Below are 20,038 nucleotides of genomic sequence, written 5' to 3'. Positions count from 1 at the left end.
TTCAGACCCATAATTCGCACCCTGAGTCTAGTCAACATGTAGGATCACCAACCAAGTATCAGCTTTCTTACTTTGATCCGACTGTTCAATTTGTTATCTTCCAACAAAAAAAAAAATCTATAAATAACACAGTGATCATTCATTTTCATCATGCATCAAAAGTTGGCAAACCACATCCATGACATTGTACCAACCCAACATTATAAAAAAAAACAAAAAAAAACAGCCTTTTGGATTTGAATCATGTGCCTACCGATATTAAATCAATTTCCTAAACACATTAGGCTACATCACAAACAAGCTGTCTTTTACTTTGGCACAAAGGGGTCAAATATATGATAGGCTTAAAGGTACAGCGTCAGATTTTCTTTGATTGCCTCAGAGCGCGCTTGATGAGTACTTCGCCCGTGTAATGAGGTAAAGAACGATGTCTTGATGTCCACCAAATGCTGCTATGTGCAGAGCACTCCATCCATCTCTGTTGGCCAGACGGATGTCTGCACCAAACTTCACCAGTAGCTTTACTAACTCCAAGTTGCCATCGATCACGGACTGATGCAGCGCCGTCTGTCCCTCGGGTCCGAAAGAGTTCACGTTAAATTCACAGTTTGTCATGTTTTGCAAGAGAGAATGAAGTTCCTTAGTATTGCCCTTCCTGAGCGCTTCCTGAAACACTCTTTGACGCGCAGAGCAAGTCATGTCCGCCTGACTCATGGTTTCAACAGGTAGACCCCTTCGCTTCTGTTTCTGAGAGAAGATAATGAGCCAGGTCTTCCTCCAAACTCTGAACTAACTCAGCGGACGTTAACCGGGTCAGTAATGGCACTTAATAATTCATAGACCAAGCTCCAAGGTATTCGCAAATCCCCCAGTTTAGGTTTTCCGCCAATATTATTATGATTAAATGTCATACGGTCCTTAAAGCAGGAGCTGGGAATTTCAGTAGTCCATACGGCATGTGGTGCTCTGTTCCTAATAGAAAATGTATTTACTGTTATTTGATGTTTGCAAATGCAAAACTTTGGCGGAAAACATTATTGCAATCAATATATTAAGTGCTTTACCTTGGTGGTTCCCACGAGCGGGTGTTGAATTGCCTCCAGCTCCGCGCGCTGTGTTCTGACTGTACTCCTCCGTTGTAGCTGACAGACTAGAGTCCTCCTGTTGCGGCTCATTTGAATAACAATAGCCCGTCGTGAAATTCGTCTTTTAAGGGCGGAGACTGTGTTCGTTTCATATGCTGCTTTTTAGCAGACTGCATTGTTAATGTTCCTTACCAACCAAATAGAAAAAATACAGAGAAAAACGCTGCAAATAAATAAACAATATAAATATACCAAAATACTTTTTTGTGATTATCCGTCTGACTGTCTGTCTATCTGTCTGTCAAGTTCACATAATCTTAATTGTTGTCTAAAATGTTAACGTAAATTATTTTATTGCATTTTAACCCCTTTGAATTAAAAAACGTGAATCTATCCAACCCGATCACACTAAATGCGTCTCTATAGCACGCAGTGTGTTTATCGTGTAATTTATAGCCTACGGGAAAATTCATTTTTACGTGATACGCATGGGTTGGTTAGGGTAGGTTTAGTAGTGCTGTGGTGGTGTGCGTGTGTATTTTACGTTTGGGTAGAATTAGTGGTGTGGGGTGCGTGTGTATTATATGGGGTTATTATTGTTGCAATATTCCAAATAAATAGATTAATATTCACAAATAAATGTAAAGAGATTCACAAAAATATATCGAATGCACAAATGAATAGATTAAGATCCACAAATAAATGTAAAGAGTTTCACAAAAAAATATAAAATTCACAAATAAATAAAATGAGATTTGCAAATAAATAAAACATTTACAAATGTTTTCTTATTTTACAAACACAACTCTGCCTGGCATTTATTTGTGAATCGGTTCCTGTGCATTTGTGAATCGGTTCTTGTGCATTTGTAAATCACTGCACGCATTTGTGAATCGGTTCCTGTGCATTTGTGAATCCCCTCACGCATTTGTGGATTTGAAACACTTCTAGCGCAGACGTGCAGAGAAATCCACAAATAGGTGGACTCCACCCACCGCCTACTCAAGCCAATCAGATAACGGCCACATTGAGCTGACCAATCGTAGCACGTTCTCGCTTCAACCAATCACGTTTTGGCTTACAGCCAGGGCGGGAGCGCCGGCGGGAACAGACACCGAACTTGAGACAACAACATTCAGTCTTCAACATGGCCGATCAGGAGGCGAGACAAGTGAGTGATGCTAATCACAGCATTAATATCCAAAAGAAAACATGTAACGTTAGTGTGTGTGTGCGTACTGTACACACACCTGTTTGGACTAAATTGAGGTCCTCATGGGTAACCACGCTTATAAATCATTCAGAATGAGTTTTTTTGAAAATGTAAAAATGTAGAATGTTTCTTGGGATGGGCAGGTTTAGGGATAGGGGCAGTGTAAGGAGACAGAAAATAGTTTGTACAGTATAAAAACCATTAAGCCTATGGAGAGTCCTCACAAAGATAGTAAACCAGAGAGAGAGAGAGAGAGAGAGAGAGAGAGAGAGAGAGAGAGAGAGAGAGAGAGAGATCTCATGTCATGATGTAACGTTAACGTTAGCATGCTACAGTTTAAAAGTTGGTACCATATATAATTAACGTTAGCCATCTACTCTTCACTTATTTTTTTCCAAATCTAAGAATATAAATTCTATACTGTGCAGTATTCACCAATCATTAGACTAATATTTAATTATGAACAAGGTTTATTGCATTGACCAAATGTTTTGTTTATGTGGTAATGCATTATAGGACACAGTGAGGCAACAAGTCCTTCATAGACTACTTTCCAGGGTGACTTATGCTCTGGAACACCCTCCTCTGGACATTGAATACTTGCAGTTTATTTGCCGTCAAGAAATGACTTTGATTACTGCCATGTCAGCAAACATTGGGATTTCACAGGACTTGGTCAGAGGTTTGATGGACTTGGATTCACTTATTCAGCAGCACAAGGAAGGTCAGCAGGTGGCAACTTTAGTGGAGATTGAAAGACCACAAGGATGTGGACGTCCTAGAATCCATTTATCAAAAGACAGACTAATCCACTTTCTGAAGCTTGGATTACCCCAGGAAACCATCAGTAAAATTTTAGGTGTCTCTCGTACAACTATCCATCGTCGGATGAGAGAATGTGATTTGTCAGTCACATCCCTCTACAGCAGCTGCACAGATGAAGAACTTGATTCATTGGTGTCTGAAATCAAAAGCACAATGCCAAACATAGGGTACAGGGTTGTCAGAGGAGCGCTCCTTGCCAAAGGACATAGAGTACAGTGGGACAGAATTCGTGCATCTATGCATCGTGTTGATGGTCTCGGTGTTCTCTCACGGATGTCCCAGCTTGGTTGTGTTGCTCGGCGAACTTATTCTGTACCATACCCCAAGTATCTTGTACACATAGATACAAACCATAAGCTCATAAGGTACTGTAAAATACTTTTTTTTAGAATGCATATTTTATGTCAAATGTGATGTGTATGCAAATATAATTAACATTTAGTTACCAAAATATGTAACATGCATTTTTAGAGATACATTATGTGGATATACAGGTGTCTGTTCTAGGGCTAAAGGGAAAGCTAATATGATGACAAATACTTCAGTAATATTATTATCCTTTTGACATGCAACATGCTTTCGCTCTGTTTTCTCCATTAAATTAGATACAGCATGGTTATCTTTGGGGGTGTGGATGGATATTCAAGAAAGGTTAGACATTTAAATCTACTTTGTATAGAATCCGTTTGTAAGAAGAATTGTAATTTAAATTAACTGTATTTTAAATATATACATTTTATATTTTCAAAAAATAATGGTTGCCCCAATGAGTAATTTTTGTTTTTCAGATCATGTATTTACGCATTGCAGACAACAACCGCTCTGAAACAACTCTTCGATTTTTCGAAGAGGCAGTAGAGGAGTTTGGTTTTCCCTTAAGGTAATGTTTTATAACCCACCAATTTAACAAAGACTAAATTCTAAGTCTTATCAGTAACACTGTACAGTTTTGCCCCCTAGAATTGCTTTTATTTGTTATACCAATTGTGTAAAAAGCCTGTGCAATTTCATTGTGATGTTTGGGTTTACTTGAATGGAATGTTACAAAATAGACAATTTTATTTCTTTATGATTTACTAATTAATTTACTTTGGTTGATGGTGTCATCAGGTTGTCATCATTTAATTTGAACCTGTTTGCAGTTTCTAAGAGTCCATTTTTAAAATGTATTTACAGAGTACGAGGAGATCATGGAGGAGAAAATGTAGGAGTGGCGCGGCTGATGTTTTTAATGCGAGGAACAGAGAATGCAAGCTTCATTGCTGGCAAGAGTGTGCACAATCAGAGGTAAATGTTCCACATCCCTACTCGGCATCATTTATTGGGATGATTGTTAAAGGATTAGTTCACTTTCAAAAAAATGTTTTGCTAATAATTTACTCACCCCGATGTCATCCAATATATCCATGTCTTTCTTTCTTCAGTCGAAAAGAAATCAAGGTGGTTAATGCAGTGTTCAAAAGAAGGTTCAAATGTCTGTCTCAATACAATCCTAGTCGAGAAATAAGGGTCTTATCCAGCGAAACAATCTGTCATTTTCTATTTTTTTTTAAAAAACATTTATATACTTTTTAAACACAATTGTTTGTCTTGTGCTGGTCTGAGACGCACCAGGCATTACGTCATCACGTTGGAAAGTTCACGTCATCAAAGTTATTTGTCTGTGTACTCCGGTTAAAAAAGGTAGGGAAGGGTGAAAAACTCAATCTCATTTTCTCCTCCAACTTCAAAATTGTCCAACATCTTTGTTTTAATTTATTTTGGTTAAAGTATATCAATAAATAAAAAAATTTTTTTAAATGACCGGTTGTCTCTCTAGATAAGACCCTTATTTCTCGACTTTGAAGCTGCATTGAGACGGACATTTGAACATTTGATCCATTCTGTGTAGAAAAATCCTGGAATGTTTTCCTCAAAAACCTTAATTTCTTTTTGACTGAAGAAAGAAAGATATGGACATCTTGGATGACATTGGGGGTGAGTAAATTATCAGCAAAAAATTTTTTTTAAAGTGAACTAATTCATTTTCAGTGTGCATGTGAATTTTTCACCATGTAGCTCATAATGTAATCAGTGCACATTATGTAATAAGTATAAGTTTAATTACAATAACAATTGTAATTAAATGTTCATAATTTTCTCAAAACGTAATAAAAACTTGACATTACATTATGAGTTGGTACACACCATGTTAGTAATTTTTTATACATGCTGTTTTGTCAGGATTGAACGCCTCTGGCGGGATGTTCGAATGTGTGTCACCACTGTGTACTACAACATTTTACATCATCTTGAGGATTGTGGCCTTCTTGATCTAAGCAGCTTCACCCACCTCTTCTGCTGTCATTATGTTTTTTTACCTCGCATACAAGCTAGCCTTGATGCTTTCAGGGATGCATGGGATAACCATTCCATGAGGACAGAGAGCAACCTAACCCCAAATCAGCTATGGGAGACTGGCCAGTATCAGAATCCAATAAGTAACCCTGAGGTAATTATTTCCTCTTACAGTGCTTTCTTGGTTTTGATTTCTTAGCCCCACTAGACAGAGGGAAACCCTACCATTGTGTCTGTAACTGATTTCTTGTGGTAGAAATCTTTTATTTTAAAACAGGGGTGCCTAATCCTGTTCCTGGAGATTTACCTTCCTGCAAAGTTCCACCCCTAATCAAACACACCTGAACCAGCTAATAAATATCTTCAGGAACATTCAGTTACAGACAAGTGTGTTGGAATTGAACACAAGATTGTGCATCCCTGGTTCAAAATGACCAGAACCACATTCATGATTTTTCTGTTTACCTTTAGATGCAGTATTCTAATTCTGCTGCAGTTGAACAAGAGAGTGGAGATACTGAAGACATTCACTTTGGGGTCAATGTGCCTGCAATTCAGAGGCCTCAACTCACAAATGAGCAAATTGAGCAGCTTGTGTCACAAATTGATCCACTGCAGGAGTCTGATTCATTTGGAGTGGACATATACCTCCAGACTCTCACATATGTACAGACATTGGTTGAAGAAAGGGTCATTTGAAGGGTCTTTTTCTGCAGTTCTAATTTTTCTCCTTTTATCATGAATGTAAAAGCAGTGTCTTTGAGTCCTTTGGCCAGAGGATAGATTTACCAGATGACAGCAAGGTTGTAAACTGTCCAGACACCCATTGTATTTTACTACATTTGTATATGTAGTTGGATATAAAGTACAATCTATCCAAAGACTTACTGATGTAAATAATTTTGATATGTAAAATAAAGAAAAAGACTTTGGAAGAACAAGAGATTTATTGTAAAATTTTATTTCTTGAGATAGTTTATTTTAAATGACTAATGGTAGACAGTGAAAATCTCAAATGTAAATGAGTCAAATAACTTCCCTATGTGCAAGGAAACATTTCTAACAGGTGCCTACAAAAAGAACTGTAGATATGATAGTACGTAAGAATGTGCGTCTTGACTTAACTGAGTCCAAGTATATGCACAAGATTTTAAATTGCTTGTGTAGAGCACAAAAACCTAAATTAAACAAGTTGATGGATAAATCCCATATCTGCAAGGAAGCAACAGTTGTATACAAGAACTGTAGATATGTGAATTTGTATACAAGAACTGTAGATATGTGACTTAATGAATATGAACCACATATTCTGAAATTGTCTGGACTTAAACAAGTCCAAATCCAGTAGATGCTGTGTTTGCACAAGCGTGCAAAGTAGATGTAAAATCACCCATTGTCAGTATGTCAGCAGGAAGCATTAGGGTCCTGCTGCAGGTGGAAGCCTTGAAAAACCTCCCCCTCCAAACTTTAACCTGCAGGCTCTTGGATGGCACCTCCCATCCAGTCCAAAATGTCAAGAGCTTTTGCAGCTGGTCTGTGGTAGCTGTGTGGGCAAATAATCACAAGATGCATACAAACAACTCAACACTTTTTGTAAGGTTGTACACACTAACATTTAACAACTTTTTTCTAACAGCAACCAACATTAAAGGGTTAGTTCACCCAAAATGAAATTCTGTCATTAATTACTCACCCTCATGTCGTTCCAAACCCGTAAGACCTTCGTTCTACTTTGGAACACAAATTGTGTTTTTTTTTTTAATGAAATCTGAGAGCTTTCTGAACCCTCCATAGACAGCAACATGATTATCACTGTCAAGGTCCAAAAGATAGTAAAGACCGTTGAAATAGTCCATGTGACTACAGTGGTTCAACCTTAAATGTTATGAAGCGACGAGAATACTTTTTGTGTGCAAAAAAACAAACAAAAAAACGACTTGATTCAACTGTCCGTGTAGTAAACAGTACAGTGCAGCGCTTCCGCATTGTACGTCAGAACACCAGCTCACCATTGGCCAGCTTCTGCGTCAGCATCACACGCATGCATCGTGGTGCTCATATGGACAGCAACGGACAATAAAGAATCTCCTTTCCGGAAGCACTGCACTGTCTTTACAACGTAAACTGCGTATTACACTGACGCAGACTAGAAGAAACTGTTGAATAAAGTTGTTATTTTTGAGCACTTCATAACATTAAGGATGAAGCACTCTAGTCACATGGACTGTTTTAACAATGTATTTACTACCTTTCTGGGCCTTGAAATTGGTTGTTGTGTTGTTGCGTTGCTGTCTATGGAGGGATCGGCAAGCTCTCGGATTTCATCAAAATATCTTAATATATTTTCTGAAGATGAAGGAGGGTCTTACAGGTTTTGACTGACATAAGGGTGAGTAATTTAATGACAGAATTATTTTGGGTGAACTTTTACAGAATTACTGTAATTAAACAAACAATTTATGATAAAGCTTAAAAAAAACTAAATATGAATAATGATTGTTGCCAATTTGACCATCAAAGTATTCAGTAACAGGAGCTAAAATATTTTTTTGACAAATATGTGGAAAAGGCCATATTACCTTTCTGAATGTATTCGCGTAGAAACCGTATTTGGCGAGTGACAACTTCTGGGCACAATCTGTCATCGTCGTCGTCGTCGTCGTCGTCATCTGATTCAGCAACAGGCCATACAATGTGCTGAAGAATTACCTAAAATTAAAATTTAACAAATCACTAAATCAAACTGCACACGAGGTCGAACTTGCGTCTATTCATGTGAAGGATATACCTCTGGGCCATACTCAGCATCCCTTGCCCTTGGGAAGAGCACTTTAACAGCATCTTCTCTTTCAGTGATAAATGGCCAAATCTTTGTCTCTTTGATTCCACACCTTAGCTGCTTTACTTGACATTTAGTCCTATACAAAACCTAAGGAAATCAAGTACAGTAATAAAACAATATTTTAAGGAAGTGTTTTCTTTACACATCTCTGGGAATTAATGGATCTGAGGAACTCTTATTAGTCACTAAACACCTGCAGTGCAACAATCAGTGTGTCCAACATCAGTTAAGTCAAAATGAACAAGGTAAGAAATAAGATTAGGTATTAAAAGATTAACACTCACAGCATGTTGCAGCATCCTATTAAAGAGCCATTTCCGGTGGTCTTCAGAAAACCCAGGAAGGTCCCACATAACAGAAAGTCTAGTGATTTCCTCCCTTTCCTCCTCAGAAATGTTACGATTCCCTTCCAGCTGATAATTTTTATTATTACAAGCTTGCCATTACAATACTTCATTTTTATTACAATCAAATCTTAGTATTATATAATGATATATTCAGTATATGAGTTTACCACAGACTGGTATAAAGTATGCAGGAAAATAATGTATCCTATTTTCATTTCCGTATGATGATAGAAATGTTCTGCACCTACCAATTGGATAGTATGCCTCTGATCCAAATCAGGACAGTCCTTCAGATGAATCTCTGCCGTCTCAATGGCACCACCCACCAACACATGGATTATGGCAGGGCTAATCCCAGGAAGCAGAGGGCCACCGTGAAGAAATGAGTGGCCAATCATGCGACCAGCAACAACAAATAAGTCGCTATCAAGCAGAGTTTGACTGCAGCATGGAACAAGGTGATCCTGTTCACCCTCAAACAGGAGTGTTATATCTGCTACACCTGAAAAATATTTGAATGGTACACTATTAATATTCATTAATATTTTTTTTATAAATTAGGATGATATTGAAACAAAATTGCAATTATAGAATGAATACCAAAATTGAGAGAAAAACCCGTCCTCAACTTCTCAATAGTCATACTCAGGAGGTGTCTATTGACCCCATCCCCAATTGCAGCATCTCCTATAGAACATATGTTATGTAAGAGAAATGCTATGAAGACTTTCTGCTAATACATATTAAAAAAATACTGCAACAAATTAAAATGGAAAGACCTGAGAAAGGCTTAGATTACAATATTCATAAATCTGCTAACAGTTACCTTCTAATATGCACTTCAGTGGAGCAGCCCAGTTCACTCCCTTTGCCTTGTAAAAAGACAATATGGATCTTTCTTGGTCCTCAGGACTGTCTTTTAAATCCAAGTGGAAACGCAGTGGCTTTGCCTGGCTCTGTTCCCTCAGCAGAGTCCTGCAGAACAATATAGACGCCATGCCTGGATCTAAAATCTTCATCCATTCTGTGATTATAATAAATAAATAAAAACAGTCAACCATTCACATCAACCATTCTCTCATGAACATGAATGAATAAATAAGCTCCCTACATTGTTCCATTATACTTGGTATACTATAATAAATTGTACTTCACAAAGGTTACCGTTTGAATTATATCCTGCTTGTTCAGATGAGTCCACAGCTGAAGAAGGTCCAGGAAGTTCCTCTGTCTGATGGGCACTGTTATTGGTGTCATCCCTTGGACTATTTCTTCTTTCAAAAACAAAGTGAATTTCAGGTTTTGAAGTTGTCAAATGTAACATTTTTGGAATGTTTTGCAAAAATACAAGTGATACAACCTGTCAATGCAGAAATTTGCATGGGTTGGGAGTAAATCAGTTGGTATCACTGTCTGGCAAATGGGGCAAGTCTGTAAGTAAAACAAACATTTAAGAGATTAAAACAATTGAAGTGACAATTTTACAATATTTAGAAATATAAAAACATAGATTACCCCAAATGAATCCTCAGTGTCTGTAACGTGAAATTCTTCAGTATCATCCTCCAGATCTTCCTCAGATTCAGCTTTCTATTTCACAATTTGCATTCATTATTTAATGCTCTCGACTAGATGAAATTAGTGAATAAACATTTCAACAAAATTAGAGAAAGAATATATAAAATAACTTACTGAACATTCCTCTACATGTAATGCCAACATCTGAAGGGGCATTTTCTGGCCACATGACACACAGTTTGCTTTGGGCATTTTACAAAATTCAGGAGCATCGTAGGGTAGGGGTTCTGTTGAAAGTTTCTCTTGAATTGGAACCACATAGAGAACATTTTTGCCATTGTTGGACGCAGATTTTAGTGCACGCAAAGAGTAGCCCTCAGCATCGGTTAAAATCATGGAGAGTTTTCGGCGCCCACTTCCACCTTATTGAATAGAAATGTAAAAATTTGAGTATTGTCAGTTCCAACACTCTTACATGTACATCACAAGAACCCAGCAATCAAGTTTAATTATTTACATAATTTTATCACCCTGACAAGTCATTTGAATTATGTAGGCTATAGCATTTTTTACAATAATCGTTTCAAAATAGATTTACATAAAGTCATACTGGTGTGTCTTTAATGTCTCAATGCTTTATCATATGACAAGTTTTAGGGCTAGCCGATATGACAATATATAACGATGATACAAGATAGTTATATTGTTTTTACAGTGATGTCAAGTTCTAGTTCAGTGCCACAGTGACTCAGGCACATGCCTATGCATTTAAACGCAATTAAGAGATTTAAACATTGGTCAGTATTGTTCTAAACAAGAGTAAGTCATTTTCAAGAAGTATTAATGAAGATGTAATCAATTGTCGCAAATGAAAAAACCCGGCTGTCAAAAAAGTCTGATGCTCAGACACATCAATTTCTTCCTTTCAAACGCTAAGTGAGAGTAAGCAAGTCTCAAAGTAAGATACAATCAAAAGATATTAACATTTTTCAAATGTAATTAGCAGACTTTAAATCCGTAATTAGTATCTTGCTTAAATTTCAATTACTAACATCTCCAACTTCAGACCGAAATATGGTCATATAGCCCCTCTGTAAGAAATTTAAACAGGGAGCTGATAGAAAGTATGTAATGCTTTGGGAGCATACCCATGTTCACAGGGTCCTATGTTCCCCATATTTATATGGCACATAAGAAACACATGAAAAAGTGGGAAACTATATTACCCAGTAAAATGGTAGCACTATGTTAACACACAAAGTAAACTTTTTAAACCCTAACCCATGATAAAAAGTTAAATGTAACACTAGCTCAACTGAACAACACAGAGAGAGATCCCTCTATTCACTTGCTTGACTTGAGATTGATTGGTGGAGAAGGTGTATTTAGTGGAGGACTGTCTGTGATTAAATCCAAATAGTAGAGTAGTACAGAGTAGATGTTCAGTTCAGCAAATGATAATTGAATCTGTGATTAGAACATGCTTTATAGGCTGGGGAACATAAGTTATGTGCTCCTTTTGTGCCATATAAATATGGGGAACATAGGACCCTGGGAACAGGAATGAGAGGCAAAACTGTGACAAAAGAATGAAAAACTACATAGATTAAACGACAACGACAATTCTCTACTGGAATCTTGTAATAACAATCATATCAAATGCAGGAAAAAATTACAAATAAAATCATTACCAGTGGCTTTGTAAAACATCCAGCTCCTTTTAAGGCATCTTAATTTTGGAAACTCGTTCTCCAGTTGATCAAAAATCTAATGAAGATATAAAAAGTTGTCATTTGTCATACGGTTAGTCATATCAATATATGTGACACGTGCTGGCAAAATGAGTGGGAATGCGCACAGGCTAATTACAAGCTACAACGAGGTAAAATAAGTGAAATTGTCTCACAAAAAGTGAGACTTCATTAAGCCCTCATCTAGCGATCCCAGTGCTCCAAATAGCAAATAAACATCTAAAAGTATCTTTGTTTGTGTCTTTTCTGAGAGGAGTACCTAGTTTTCTCTGCTCGCTTCAACAACTGGTGCTTCCTCTCAGCACTCAATACAAGTTTGGTATTTTTTAAAGCGGAGTGTTACAACTTTGTGAATATTCATAGTGAATTATTGATGGCATGAGTCTGAACCAATGAAATGTGATTTTCAAACTTATGCTGACAAAACGATCTTACTCGCACTGACTGACGCATCCGAAAAAATGTGTGCACAAAAGATCCTATTGACATATACATAGAATTACAGTATTTCAAAATATGTATTCTGGCTAGTATTCACGCAAACATTATCTGTTATGTCTTAAGTGAATGTTAGGTTAACTGTTGGGGAAAAACATCTGGGGCCGTATTCACAAAGAATTTTATCTTACCACTAGGAGTACTCCTAAATCGCACTAAAAGATTTTAGCTAGGAGTGTTCTCTTAAAAGTTATTCACAACGCCTTTCAGACCTACTCTTAGTAAGGAAAAATGACAACTCCTAAACTAAGAGTGAGTCTTCGTTGATGCCATTCGAAATGCATATATAATGACATGTTTGTGCAGGCCCCAGTGAAGTGTAATTCAAAAAAAAAAAAGAGAGAGAGAGAGAGAGAGAGAGAGAGAGAGAGAGAGAGAGAGAGAGAGAGAGAGAGAGAGAGAGAGAGAGAGAGAGAGAGAGAGAGAGAGAGAGAGAGAGAGAAGTTGTGAATTCAATTAAATTAAATCAAGGTAGCCTAATACCCTAATGAAAACCGCCACTTGCCTGATAATGAAAAACGACACTTGCATTAACACTTGATACTAATAGACTACTTAAAGCAAGGAAATGTAGCTCCTTTTGAAGTAATGTAATAGTTGAATGACGGTAGATTATGAACTCGCCAAAACGGAAAAGAAAGCCCAACTGGACGCAGGATAAGTAACTGCTGCTGGCCCAGTTGGTGCTGAAAAAAAAAAAAAACGTAATAAAAGGGAAATTCGGCACTGGGATACGGATACAACATCGAACACAATCTGGGTATTGAGTGGGTTTTCTTTCTATTCACAAACATGTCCTCATCCTGACGTGGAGCATTATTTTAATATGTGTCCCGTCTATAGCAGCGACCACTCCGGGCACACCGGCAATATCCATAAAGCTGGCTTTGTTTCTTTGGAGTTGGCGAATGTCTAAAGGAAAACTTTGTCGAAAAAGAACTGTCGAATAATATGGGGTCTACAGAGTATTACACAATTGCATTTTCCCCGTTGCCAGGTAGCGAAGTGTTATCATACATTTAAATTCGGCATTGATTGGGTTGTTGCGATTAGTTGGCGCTGTTATTGCATCCCTCACAAGATCCACAACAATCAGTATTCCCTCACGGTTAAGGCGGTATCTTTGTAATAACTCTGTGTCATTGAGTGTCTCCAACACACTGTGTCGCGCGGCGATTTTAAGATCCGTTGTGAATAGGTCTTAGTGAGTTAGGAGTCCTCTCGACTTCTTTTAAGCCGTCCCAGACTTATGTGCTACTTTTAGGGCTAAAATGCTTCGTGAATTACTCTTAGTGAAAAAAATGAGGAGTCCTAAAGTTAGGAGTGACACGCCCATTATTTTTAGGAGTTGCTCCTAAATTCACCTGTTAGGAGCTACTTTTAGCCTTAAAATTCTTTGTGAATACGGCCCCTGATGTGTAACATTATATTAGATCTGTGCGGTACAGTAGTTCTTATATAGACGGTCTGTTTCATTGATGTTAATCAAATAATTGTGGTATCAAGTAAAAAAAGTTTAATATATATTTTTCCAATACATATTTGGTTTTATTACGAGGGACTTTAAGGTATGGTTGCTCTGTGATTTTGTTTTGTAACTTTCAGAAAACTGTAGCTCAATACATTTTTTTTGTCTGATTCCAACAAATAATACATAATTTTGAAGGTTTTATTTAGTACAGAATGTGAACAAGAACTCATTTTTGAAAATTTGCTAATTGCAGCTCATTTTGCCAGCATGGGTCACAAATACAATAGGGTGTAAATAAGATTGGGCACAACACACAAGGGCTAATTCTAAAATATTTAAGCTATTTTTGTATTCTTATATACATTCAAAAGAAAAAATGTGCGCATCTTATGTTTTTTCTAAAAGACAATCATCTTACCTCATCATGTTTGGCAGTCTCATTGAATGTGATTAGCCTTTTACCAAGTCCTGCATGAGCTAACAGAAGCTCTTCTGAGCTGCTCGGAGTTAGCTTTGGGGTGTTCGGAGCAGCAGGTTCAGCTAAAACATACAATTGGAGCTCAGTTGTTTTAATCTGTGGCATTGTTTGCTTTGGATGTGCCACAAAGCGCTTTTTCCCTCTGGCTTGGTCAGCTTGTGAACCAAACATTGCAGGAAATTGCCTAAATGCACAAACCAAAACAAGAATTAGTAAGTTATCAAATGGTTTGTCAAATCATCCATGAAAGCTGGGTTTAGGTGGAAAACTTAAGTGCATTTCAAGATCAAACAGAACAAAAATGCTTTCATATAAGCCAAACCTTTTCAGAGCCTGGGATACTCTAACATCAGAAGGGAGGGAGGATGAGGGCAAAGATACAGAGGGAGAGGGGATGTGTGTCTGTGGGGGGTTTGATGTTGAGCGGCCAGGCCCTGGTGTCAGATCCCTGGCGATAATCTGCACTAATGCCCGAGCAGCGCTCTCAACTTGTGCAGAAAGGCCCTGCACAAACAGTAATTTTAACACAAACTACAGCTATAATATTTAACTGGACAGATTGTAGGTTAATGTTGCATCGAGTAACCATTCTATTTGAATACAAGGAATAATAATAATTAGGGCTGCCAATTTTTCACTGTTAATGGGAATTCAGATTCTTTTCCGAGAACTGTTTTTTTTCTGACAGTTCATTTCAATGCTCATCCATGCATTAAAAATTCCAATGGCCATACTATCCATCCAAAAATAATATGCAAGAAGAGAATAAGTGTGCCCCAAAGCATAGTACGTTGAAAGGACTATGTCAAATGTCCCCGGATGGTCTAAGGTTACTATTTCCGGTAGATTTACGAAGTGTGGATCCGTGCACACTTAAGGAAAATATTGCCCACACAACCCATAGCTTTTGTTACATGTCAGTTACATACTTTTAGGGCGTAACGTTAGTAGAAGTAGGCGAATTGGCCTGTAATACATTGCATTACAGATAACGACTTGCATTTAGCCCCCTCTTTCAAGTCCTCAGGCTCAGTTGACGCATGATCGTAGTATCAGAGATGGGGAACGGTTTTATTTAATGAATATAAAATCTGAATACAACAAAATGGCATAAAACCAGTCAATATAAGTTACATATAAAATACTGGCACGGAAGGAAGGCTCAGTTAATAGGGACAAGGCGTCGTTTTCCGGATTCATTACGGGGAAAACCGCATCTCACAATGCAGTGGAAGACCTGACGTTACATACGGGATGATTGTATAATATGGGAAAGTTAGCAACTCTAACGTTACTGAAAATTGTCAGGCCCAGTCAAAATCGCACAACTCCACACATTTCTTCAGAATTGGCTGGCAAAACCATCTTACAATGAATCTTGTAAACGTAAAAGTTAATTTATAAGCTAATTCTAAATGTAAAATAAATCCCGATTAGTTATGACAAATATTGACCTAACAGGAACCTTGCTTAACTTCAGTTAATTTATTGTGTTAATTTAGCATCACTCACTTGTCTCGCCTCCTGATCGGCCATGTTGAAGACTGAATGTTGTTGTCTCAAGTTCGGTGTCTGTTCCCGCCGGCGCTCCCGCCCTGGCTGTAAGCCAAAACGTGATTGGTTGAAGCGAGAACGTGCTACGATTGGTCAGCTCAATGTGGCCGTTATCTGATTGGCTTGAGTAGGCGGTGGGTGGAGTCCACCTATTTGTGGATTTCTCTGCACGTCTGCGCTAGAAGTGTTTCAAATCCACAAATGCGTGAGGGGATTCACAAATGCACAGGAACCGATTCACAAATGCGTGCAGTGATTTACAAATGCACAAGAACCGATTCACAAATGCACAGGAACCGATTCACAAATAAATGCCAGGCAGAGTTGTGTTTGTAAAATAAGAAAACATTTGTAAATGTTTTATTTATTTGCAAATCTCATTTTATTTATTTGTGAATTTTATATTTTTTTGTGAAACTCTTTACATTTATTTGTGGATCTTAATCTATTCATTTGTGCATTCGATATATTTTTGTGAATCTCTTTACATTTATTTGTGAATATTAATCTATTTATTTGGAATATTGCAACAATAATAACCCCATAGTATTACTACATGCAATGAAGTGCGTATCAAATGCACGCAAAAACTGTGTATCATGCACGTAAAAACTAATTTTCGCGTATAAATTGCACGATAAACACTGCGTGCTATAGAGACGCATTTACGATCTATCTATCTATCTATCTATCTATCTATCTATCTATCTATCTGTCATTCTATCTGTCATTCTGTCTGTGTCTGTCTGTCTGTCCGTCTGTCTATCTATCTATCTATCTATCTATCTATCTATCTATCTATCTGACTGACTGAGTGTCCATCTATCTGTCATTCTGTCTGTCTGTCAGTCTTTCTGTCTGTCTTTCTGTCTGTCTGTCTGTCTGTCTGTCTGTCTGTCTGTCTGTCTGACTTACTGTCTATCTGTCATTCTATCTATCTCTCTCTCTCTCTTTCTCTCTATCTATCTATCTATCTATCTATCTATCTATCTATCTATCTGTCTGTCTGTCTGTCTGTCTGTCTGTCTGTCTGTCTGTCTTTCTGTCTGTCTGTCTGTCTGTCTGTCTGTCTGTCTGTCTGTCTGTCTGTCTATCTATCTATCTATCTATCTATCTATCTATCTATCTATCTATTTATCTATCTGTCTGTCTATCTATCTATATATCTCCCCTCCTCCCCTCTCAATCTGTCTGTCTACATTACTTGGGTGGAGGTGGTCCATAGTGTCACAGATCTTCACACTGCTAAACATTTGTCTATCAACAATCCATTTGTTAAAGATATATCAACAAATGGGTGAACAAACCCAGCACTTCTTCTGGCATGCAGCAGTGAGGCTCTCATTCTCAGTGGTGATTGGTGAAACAGTGTCCTTAGGCACCATGGGAACTAGGCTACTGCATGCTGTTTTTGTATCGCCCAGTAGCCTCAATTTGGCACAGAAACTTAAGCCCAAACTAGGCCATTTTATAACTTCTAGATGCAAGCAATTGCTTCATTAGTGATAGTGACAAATAAAGTTGAAGTTAACCTAACAGAGCATGTACAATTTAAATAGAAAATTAGGTAATAGGTGTTTTTATTTTCACATTTATGAAGAGCAATTCATTTTAAGTTAACTATCTTGTGAGTGCACAAAAGATTATGATTGTTTACAATTGGTCAAGCAAGCATCGCCTGAACAAATTTCGCATGCTCTGCAATGAGAAACAAGGTTGGAACTTGTCTTTATATTCAACATGTGTAAACATAATTTCAAGCATCTCTCAACTCTCGAACCTGACTTAACTTGTCTGTGTACTGTGGTTTTTTTGAATATGTCTTGTACTGTTTTTTTGGCAGTTCAATAGACTCTCATTCAAATGTCTTAAAATCTTTGGCAGTGTAACAGGATCTCAATGGCTGAACTGCAGTGACGTTTCAATAGGGAGGGTGGGTCATTCAGGATCCAATTTTAAACCACGTGCTCTAGGACCGTGGGAAAGAGTTGAGCCTTTCTTCCCAGCATAGGCGTATACATAGATAGAAAGTAAGAGAGAGAGAGAGAGAGAGAGAGAGAGAGAGAGAGAGAGAGAGAGAGAGAGAGAGAGAGAGAGAGAGAGAGAGAGAGAGAGAGAGAGAGAGAGAGAGAGAGAGAGAGAGTAGATATTTCAAAACAGTTCCCTGTGGAAAGTTGGCATGGCGTATACGGTCTAAAAACTGAACTGTGTGATTCATTAATTTGGTTATATAGAGTAATGCATTCCCAAACAAAACTGCACATATTTATGAAAAGGTTACAGAGAATCTTAACTGAACTTTTAAGGTTGAAAAAAAAAAAAAAATTGTCACAGTGTCCTTGTTATATAAATAGTAATAACTATAAATGATGCAATCACATGCAACTCACCCTGAATCAAGCCCTATTCCTAACCCTAAACCTATTATTTATTAATATTACTTAGTATGTAATTACATTGTAACAAGGACACCTTAAAATAAAGTGTGACCCTTTATGGTAACACTTTATTTGACAGTGTTCTTGTAACATACTGTATATTACATGTACTACTTACCATATTAATAACAGTAAATTGTGCATAATTACAAGCAACTAACCCTCAACCAAATCCTTATCCCTGTAGACATGTAGTTAATAATATGACTCAGTACTTAAATGTAAAATTACACTGTAACAATGACACCTTAAAATAAAGTGTAACCCCCATAGTATAGGAAAAAAATAATATGGAAGTCAATGGGGTCCTAACTGTTTGGTTACAGATTCAAAATATCTTTCTTTGTGTTCAGCTGAAGAAAGAAATTCATACAGGTTTGAAACAACTTGAGGGTGAGTAAATGATGACAGAATTTTCATTTTGAAGTGAACTAATCCTTTACGGTATTACTATGAACTTTTAAGGGTAAATAAGGTTGAACAAAGTTGCCTTTTTAAGTGTACTTCTCCAGTACAAACAAGAGGTTGTAACCTTAAAGGAACACTTTTTGCAACAAATTTTTTTCAAAAATTCCAAAAAAAAGTTCAGAAATCATTCTAATATGCTGATCTGGTGCTCAAAAACAACATTTCTTATTATTATCGATGTTGAAAATAGTTGTGCTGCTTAATCGTTTTTTTTTGTAATTTCTTTAACGATTCTTGGAAAAATAGAAAGTTCAAATGCTCAGCAGAAAAAAAAAATGTTGTAACAATGTAATATTCTTTACTATCACTTGTGAAAACCTTTGAGAACAAAAAGTCCACAAAGTGATACAAGAAATATCTACTGTAGCACAATTGCCATTGACACCAGTCAAATATACCGTTTAGCGGTCGCTAAAACATTTGACTGCTGAATTTCAGGAAGCAGACATGTACGTAATGAGACAAATGTGTGGACACTCTGTGATCCATAAGGGGAGACATTTGCGAGCTAAAGCATTTGTTTAAGTGGAAACAGGGCCTGTAAATCTGTTGGTTTGTCGCGTCAGACAGTAGGAATGTCCTGTTTGTCTTGGTGTGTATTTGTTCACTGTACTTTGTGTTATGCTTGAAAGCATGGCATTTGTGCGGTTGTCTGTGTCTGTGTGTGTGTGTGTGTGTAAGTGAGTCTGTACTGGTCTGTGTGTTTGATGTGTACCTTTGTGTGGGAACCAAGCTGCTTCCTGCCCTTGAACCACAACAGCTGTAGGGCAGGAGCTCGACTTGCTCAACCTCATGAGAGAGAGAGAGAGAGAGATAGAGAAGAGAGAGAGAGAGAGAGAGAGGGGGGGGGTGATGATGATGCCAATTAGAGAGCTTAACAAAAGAGAGATTAGTAAGAGAAAAATTAGAAGGCTTTACATCATAGACATGCCTAAAACAGCCTTTTTAATTTTTGTGTAGGCCTATTATTCTTGTGAAAACCACCATTAAAACAGGAAAGTGAAGTAAAGTCAACAGTACCAGCAGGCTTTGCAAATTGTGTCTGAAGGAATACTTGTCCTTGCTGAAATCTTACCTCTTCGGCACAGCCCGCCCTCCTCCAAGTGAGCGCTTTCCTGTCCCTGTCCCAATCTCAGCCTCACTGTTTGTGACGGATATCCCCAGGAAAAGGCAACACGGATCATGATGGCAGACGTTGTACTGCAGTAACCCT

At 37.5% G+C, this 20,038-nt stretch overlaps 3 protein-coding genes across 5 annotated transcripts; 1 reads left to right on the top strand and 2 right to left on the bottom strand.

The window, feature by feature from the left end:
* Positions 1-246: 246 nt before the first annotated feature.
* On the bottom strand, positions 247-856 carry nrarpb (NOTCH regulated ankyrin repeat protein b). Its single transcript, XM_079607893.1, has one exon. It carries the CDS (start codon positions 712-714, stop codon positions 379-381), a length of 336 nt encoding a protein of 111 aa, XP_079464019.1. The 5' UTR covers positions 715-856; the 3' UTR covers positions 247-378.
* A 1,312-nt stretch (positions 857-2,168) lies between these two features.
* On the top strand, positions 2,169-6,630 carry LOC306995780 (uncharacterized protein). 3 transcript variants are annotated; one of them, XR_013796931.1, is made up of 8 exons: positions 2,169-2,256; positions 2,815-3,488; positions 3,729-3,774; positions 3,912-4,003; positions 4,300-4,410; positions 5,347-5,614; positions 5,717-5,847; positions 5,932-6,393. XR_013796931.1 is itself a non-coding variant. In XM_079607677.1 (7 exons), the coding sequence occupies exons 1-7, from the start codon at positions 2,233-2,235 to the stop codon at positions 6,157-6,159; spliced, it is 1,443 nt and encodes a 480-aa protein (XP_079463803.1). In that variant the 5' UTR covers positions 2,169-2,232; the 3' UTR covers positions 6,160-6,630. The 3 variants fall into 3 exon arrangements, 2 of the variants coding, with proteins under 2 accessions (XP_079463803.1, XP_079463804.1); XM_079607677.1 differs by lacking the exon at positions 5,717-5,847 and having other exon boundaries at positions 5,932-6,630; XM_079607678.1 differs by lacking the exon at positions 5,717-5,847 and having other exon boundaries at positions 2,249-2,364; positions 5,932-6,532.
* LOC306995779 (uncharacterized protein) lies at positions 6,412-15,895 on the bottom strand. Its single transcript, XM_079607676.1, has 14 exons — positions 15,878-15,895; positions 14,306-14,549; positions 11,859-11,934; positions 10,342-10,589; positions 10,165-10,239; positions 10,010-10,080; positions 9,814-9,920; positions 9,476-9,673; positions 9,250-9,336; positions 8,898-9,151; positions 8,587-8,715; positions 8,249-8,389; positions 8,040-8,169; positions 6,412-7,003 (listed from the first exon to the last, which is right to left on the bottom strand). Exons 2-14 carry the CDS (start codon positions 14,534-14,536, stop codon positions 6,786-6,788), a joined length of 1,965 nt encoding a protein of 654 aa, XP_079463802.1. The 5' UTR covers positions 14,537-14,549; positions 15,878-15,895; the 3' UTR covers positions 6,412-6,785.
* Positions 15,896-20,038: the final 4,143 nt, after the last annotated feature.

Source organism: Phoxinus phoxinus, assembly GCF_949152265.1.
Source record: "Phoxinus phoxinus genome assembly, chromosome: 3".
NCBI classification, from domain to species: Eukaryota; Metazoa; Chordata; class Actinopteri; order Cypriniformes; family Leuciscidae; genus Phoxinus; species Phoxinus phoxinus.
This window is presented reverse-complemented; position numbering and strand designations above follow the sequence as displayed.